Genomic DNA, 6,452 nt, shown 5'->3' with positions numbered 1-6,452 from the left:
GGGCGCGCGTGCGTGCGTGTGTGTGTGTGCGTGTGTGTGTGTGCGTGTGTGTGAGCGCGCGCGCGAGCGCGAGCGCTTGCGTGTGGGTGGGTGGGTGGGTGGGTGTGGGTCAGATTGTCTGTGTGCATGGATAAGTTTTTGTATATGTGTGTGTGTCTGTGTGTGCATGCATGTGCGTGCCTCCATGCGTCCGAACTAGTCGTGGGCCTGTCGTCTCAAGGCATCCATTCTTCTTGACGAAACGATGAACAGCTGCTGCCCCCCTCTTGTGTGCCCTGCAGGAGGTCAGGGCAATTGTCAACAGCGGGGAGGTCCACGCCGCGTCATGGGCCGCAGCCACCGCCGTCGCCTTCGACGGCCGCGTCGGCGCCGCGCGCCGCGACATGCGGGTGCTGACTCAGCAGGTCGAGCGGCGCGACGCGGCCGCGCGCGACGAGGCTGCGTACAGGACGCCCGTCGGCGCGGTATCCGCCGCCGCGGCGGCGGCCGGGCCCGCGTCTGCCGTGGGGCCCACCCGGCGGCGGCGGCCGCTGCCGCATGTGGTTGGGGGGGCGGCGCCTTACTCGACTTGGGGCCGGCTCGGCGGCTCGGGGGATGCGGCCTGGCCGCCGGCGGCCGCCAGGGGCTGCAGCAGCTGCGCGTTTACCCCCAGCCGCGACCACGAGGCCGCACGCACAGGCGGCGGCCGCGAGGGCGGCAGGGCGCTCAAGAGCAGCGGCGGCGCTCAGGGCGGCGACGGCGGCGGCGGGCGCGCGTGGCAGCCCCCGGCGGCGGCGGCTGCGGCGCAGGCAGCGCGGGTGCACAGTATACAGGCGCCGCCGCGGCCGCTGTGGCGGCAGGAGGGGCTGCCGCAGGGATTTGGCAGCGGCCTGGGTGGCAGCTTGGCGCTCGGCGGCAGCGCCCGCCAGCTCACAACGGCCGCTGTTGCAGCCCCAATGTCCGGTCAGCCCCTGCCGTCGAACACGCGGGCGACGCCAGCGGCGGCGGCCTCGCGGCTTGCGAGCGTCCAGCACATGCGGCAGTGCGCCGGCGCGTGGGCGGGCGGGGCCCCCAGCTGGGGGCCATCGGTGGCGCGCGTCTTGCACCTTGCTCGACGCGTGCGGTAACGAGGCCCCGCAACCCACGGGTTCCACGTCGTGCTGGTGGCAAGCGCCACCCTGTGCTTTTGAAGTGTGTCTCCAAGCTCAAAGCGCCCCCCCAGTTGCCCACCCTCAGCCGCACGTGGCTGGTTCTCTAGCACGGACTGCCGCAGCAGTGTTTGCAGCGCTCAGTCCTGATCAACACTCCTGCCTGAGCCTGGCCGAGCTTTTCTTTTGACCAGCGACTGGGGCTCGCGCCGCGCACACTACAGATCAGGGTTTATAGCCTGCAGCGGTCAACACCATACCTAAGGCGACCCAAATGTCGCCAGGGAGCAGCACACACAGCAGCGTTAGGTCGTTACAGCTCACAGGGGCCCTCGGCACGGGAACAGCTGCAGTGACATGCGGGGCCGGCAGGCCCGGCGGTCCATTTATCGACCCCTGCGCGCGCGCTTTGACGCCGCGCCCTCTGTAGAAGTGAGCAGGATGGCAGGTTGGGGCCAGACTATGGCTTTGGGGTGCTGTTAGGAGTGCCCTATCTGCTGCGCCTGCGTGTGATGGGGCGCTCCGTCCCCAGGGCCTCCCCACATGACCTTTGCGTGTTGCGTTCTGCTTGCAGCTTGCAGCTTGCATTTGTGTAAGATTACCCAGCTTTCCCGCAGTCCATCATCACAAGTATGTGGTCTGAGCTGCGGGCAAGTGCCGGCGCAGCTGTCGGCAGCACGTTCGCTCCCACTTTTACGTGCGGGGCAAAACGCGAACGGAATGCAGTCCCACGTGCTGGCGACCGGCCTTCTGGGCTTCTTCAGGTGCACAGTGTGTTCTCGTGGGCAAACAGCACATGACATTAAATGTGCACACATTACACATTACCAGCCGCGAGGGGGGAACCCTGTGGACAAGGGGAAACTTGGCTCCCCAGGGAAGGGTGCGTGGGGGGGGGGGGGGGGGTTGAAACGCCCCCACTTCAACAGGTCACAGGAGCAAGCGCACAAGTCTTGTAAATGGAACTTTTTGGACGGTCAGAGTTGGATGAATTGTATGTGGGCACCATATGTAACGCTCTGTTGGCGTGTTTGTGAACGCGGGAACAGGATGTGGTAACCCGCCGATGTGCTGCAGTGCAGGACGCGATGTTGTTTGCAGGCGTGAACGCAAGGACGCCATGCGGCCGCGCGCCTCGTGACCAAGAACACATGAGTGGGCCGTGCGACCGTCTTTGGTTCGTTTTGGTGCACTGGTGTCGACAACACGCTGGTTGTTGAGCCGGGTGCCGGGCGACCAGGCAGGCGTGCCACGAAGAAAGCAAACGATGAGAGCCATGGCACGGCCAGACAGGTGGCGGGGCCCGGCGCCCAGTGCGCTTGGCTAGCGATGCGGTCAACAGCGATGAAACAGCACAGATTGCATCGGTGGTCGAGGAAGCTTGAGGGCGGAGTTGTTTGCGGGTTGGAGGATTTGCGCGTGCGTCAGATCACGCAAATGGACTGCGCATAAAATTTACAGGCGACACATGCAAAGCCGGCAGGTGGGCATCCACACACACTACGTCGGCGCCGTCGTGCCCCGCCGCGTGTGCGTCGCCAACGATGCAGGTGCTGCAGGTCGTCAATGTGCACGCCCGCACGCACGTGCCCCGGCGCGGACCAACACACAGCCGACTTGGAGGCGCAGCGGCAGGTCTGCAAGCCCCTTGCTCAGTTGAGCGCGACGCCGGTGGCCGCGCGGCCCTTCTCGTACGGCCCGCCCGACTCGGGCGCGTCCTTCACACAAACCAGCGCAAATTGGGCCACGCGCCCCTCCCCGCCCGCCGCGTCGCCGCAGAAGCGCCGGAACGCCTCGGCCGGGGCGCCGGCGGGGAAGGGCGTGCTGGGCTGGCTGGGGCAGAGGTTGGCCTGATGGAGGGCTGAGGAGAGGGCGGCGCGGAGCGCTGGCAGGTCGGCGTCGGCCGCGGGCCGCACGTCGATGACGGCCTGGGTGATGCCGTATCCCACATTGGTCTCGTCCTCGTCCTGCGGACGCAATGTGTGTTTGAGGGCAGGGGATTGAAATGCAGGGGTGCGAGCGCGTCCACATGCGACCGCACAGCTGTGCAGGTGCGCCCAGCTGTGCAGGTGTGCTCAGCTGCGACTGCGTAGCTGCTGTCAGTTCAACCAAACTGCATTTCTCTGCTGCTGGCAAGACAGCCTTCATAGTATCAAGACTCTGGCCACCGATTGTTATTGACCCGTGCACATTCTCACACACTCACAAGTGCACAGGCCGTTCTGACAGGCCCGCCATCAGCCACCAACGACGCATGTATGCACTATGCTCTCCTCCACACATGTGATTTCAGCAAGAACGACCCTGGCCCGCGCACCTTGCATATGGAGAGCGGCGTCGCCACCGCCTGCGGCAGCTCGCCGCTTGCCGCCTTGCTGCCCGCCTTGACCACTTTTGTCACGAGCGCAGCAAACACCTGCCCTGCCTTGCCCGCGCCCCCCGCAAACGGCGCCGCGCCACAGTTGGCCGCCCGTGATGGGGCAAACGCGACGCTGACCGCAACCCCCACGCCCGACAGCTGCGGCCACTCCTGGGGGCACCAAGGGCCGTCCCAGCCGGGCGGCGACAGCGAGAGGGTGACCACTCCCACAGCAGCGTCCCCGAGTGGCTCAGAGCCGCCAGCGCACGTGGCCTGCACTGTGAAGGGCAGCTGGAATTCCTTGACCGCCCCCAGATCTTCCGGCGGAGTGAACAGCCAGTATGACTCGAGCGCCTGCACGCCGCAGCCGGCGCAGCTGCTGGGCACAGCTAAGGCAGCCACCGAGAAAGTGGCGCCGGGGCAGCGCGCGGCGGCCTCGGCGCCGCCGGCGAGCTTGGGGGCGGAGAGCCCGAGGATTTTTGCGGATGTGATCTTGATCTTGGCGTCCTCGGGCAGCACAATCACGGCCGGCGGAGTGCGGCCCAGGATGCGGATGGACTTCCTTGTGAGTTCAACTGTCGCGGTGGCGGCAAGGATTCGAGGGGTGCAGAGAGGGGGAGGAGGGGACTGAAGAGGCGGGATTCCCAGGAGGGCCTTCATCGGCCAGGAGAAGCTGATCTCCCCGATGTGCGTGGGTGGTGCGGCCCAGCGATGTGTGCAGAGCGGCCAAGCAAAGTGCGATGGGGGGCGGCCTCGCCTTAGAACTTTATTTGTTGCGCGCGACTGCTCGGTCGTCTGTGAGGCATGGTGCCGGCCCTAGCTTACGCCAGCGCGTTCTATGCTGCTGCCGTTGTTGCATCAAAGAGCACTTGAAACCCAGTGCCCCGTGGTGACGGCGAGGCCTTGAGCACGCCGCGTCCCCCACCTAAGGTGCTGACACTGCGACCCACACGCAAGCTCGCAAACGCACGCTGGAGGGAATGGCATGCCCAGCCGACGTACGTACATACCCCTTTGCATATGATGACAGTCTAGGGTGCGCCCACCTTTGACATACGCCTCCTGTGCTGCCCCCGGCCACGCGAGGGGCACGAGGAGGAACGCCAGCATGAGCAAGCGCACATGTCGCCCAATCAGCATGGCGATGGACAACCTGCTCGCGGGTGAGAAATGTTGAAATAAGTGATTTGAAGTGTCTTGAGGTGCCTATGGGTACCCCGGAATCAGCCACACGGGTGTCGGCAAGGAGAGTCGCGGATCTCTTCTGTATTTGCTAAAACGGTATATAGGGGAGTAACAGGGGGTGCGCAGTAAAGCAAAGTGCGCATCAACGCCATTCATGACAAGAGATAATCCTACATGTCTGATGCAAGGCGCGAGGGGACTCTTGCTGTCGCACAGCTGCGTCCACCTTGGCCGCTTGACAAACCGGGCAGGCGGTGACGCATCGACCGGCCATGTTGACTGTGCGCATGCAGTGCCCGCAGCGAGCTGCCGGCTGAGCCACGCACATCTTCTCAAGAGAGCCGACCGTGACTCGAGCGCTGGCTCATGCCACACTGCTTGCACGATCGGGCAGTTGCTGCGGCTGTGTCGGCAGCGCAGCACACAGTGCAGGCGGGGCATCTGTTGCCGGCAGGGTTTTGAGCGTGCCAAAGGCCTGGCCGGCATCCAGCAGCCGCCATGTAAAAGGATAAACCACATGCGCCCAGCAAGCAGGCGGCGGCACTGACAACCCGGCGCAGGCGACGCCTCTGGCGGAGACTGTGGGCGTGGCGCCTGTGAGCGCGGCTGCGGGGTGGGGGTGGATGTCTGGGAAATGGGGGCATCCCAGAACCCTCAGAGCAGCCATGTGGATGGTTTGTCGCATCCTCACGCCCCAATGAAGCGACGCTGCACCTTCAGCAGACCGGAAACAGAAACAGCGTCTGCTGGCCACGCAGCCGCGGGGCGCCGAGCGATAAGCAGGCCAAGTCACCACCTGGAGAGCGAGGCAGGCCTGGAAAGGACTACTACTGCGGTGGGCACACAATCAGAAGTGCGCTGATGAAGCGGTCCGCGACCAGCTGCCTGGGTCTGCCTTTCCCGCAGACGTACCGCATAGAGGATGGGCATTCACAGTGAAAGCGAAGGCTTGTCACGCGCAGCCTGCCTGCTGCGTGGTAAATTTAAACACATTGAACAAAACTGGGTTTGAACATGCAATTGGAATATGATAATGTACACTGTGAGTGCCGAGCGTGCTCGCGCATGGGGACGCCAGCATCGGGTTGCGCCCCTGGCAAAGCGCAGCGCTGTGGTCAACGCGTCCCTGCAGGGCAGCGCTGTGGCCAGCATCGCAGCAAAGCGGCTTTAATTTTAACAAATATTAAATGTCCAAGGACAACCTGCCACACACGGTCAACCCTTGCAGCTCGGGCACGCCCGTTCAGCACCCGCGTCCGTAATCAAAACCGAGCTCGATTGCGATGTCGCTCGCCTTTCAAGAGCGTAGCTGCCAAACGCTCTCCCCTCATCCCAAAGGACAGCCGCTGCCAAAATGGCATTCGCGATGCGCACTGGCGCCTTTGCCCCCGCCAGCAGCAGGGCTGCTGCGCCCAAGCGTGGCGCCCTGCAGGTCACCTGCGGTATCAAGGAGGTGAGAATGCGGTGGCGGCAGCGAATGCGTGCTCCTGGAACGGGATGATGCTCGTCTTGTGCACCGGGCTGCCGCGTCCTGGCCGCTTCGTTGGTGGCTCGTGAGAATGTGGAAGACATCTACATGTCATTTTGCATTCCGAGGGAGCCCCAGCCGACAGGACTGTGCACGGGCAGCCCGCAAGGCATGGGATCAGGAGCAGTGCGGACCTGCCCCTGCAGAGGCTCGTAATGGCTTCACGTCGTGCAGCATTGTCCAGTCAGATCGCGCCCACGCCAATGGGCGCCCGCAGCAGCCGCGGCGCGCCACCCTCGCCGCTGCGGCGGGG

General features: G+C 64.7%; 2 protein-coding genes across 2 annotated transcripts; one reads left to right on the top strand and one right to left on the bottom strand.

Moving 5' to 3' along the window:
• Positions 1-281: 281 nt before the first annotated feature.
• Positions 282-1,106, top strand: MNEG_12743 (hypothetical protein; the record flags this gene model as incomplete). Its single annotated transcript, XM_014038786.1, has 1 exon — positions 282-1,106. A coding segment is annotated over one exon (825 nt), but the record flags the coding sequence as incomplete, so codon positions are not given.
• A 1,673-nt stretch (positions 1,107-2,779) lies between these two features.
• MNEG_12742 (hypothetical protein) lies at positions 2,780-4,146 on the bottom strand (the record flags this gene model as incomplete). Its single annotated transcript, XM_014038785.1, has 2 exons — positions 2,780-3,094; positions 3,445-4,146. 2 exons carry the CDS (start codon positions 4,144-4,146, stop codon positions 2,780-2,782), a joined length of 1,017 nt encoding a protein of 338 aa, XP_013894239.1.
• Positions 4,147-6,452: the final 2,306 nt, after the last annotated feature.

The sequence above is a fragment of the Monoraphidium neglectum genome, assembly GCF_000611645.1.
Source record: "Monoraphidium neglectum strain SAG 48.87 unplaced genomic scaffold scaffold03410, whole genome shotgun sequence".
NCBI classification, from domain to species: domain Eukaryota; kingdom Viridiplantae; phylum Chlorophyta; class Chlorophyceae; order Sphaeropleales; family Selenastraceae; genus Monoraphidium; species Monoraphidium neglectum.
Note: the sequence above shows the minus strand (reverse complement) of the source record. Positions and strands in the feature narration are given on the sequence as shown.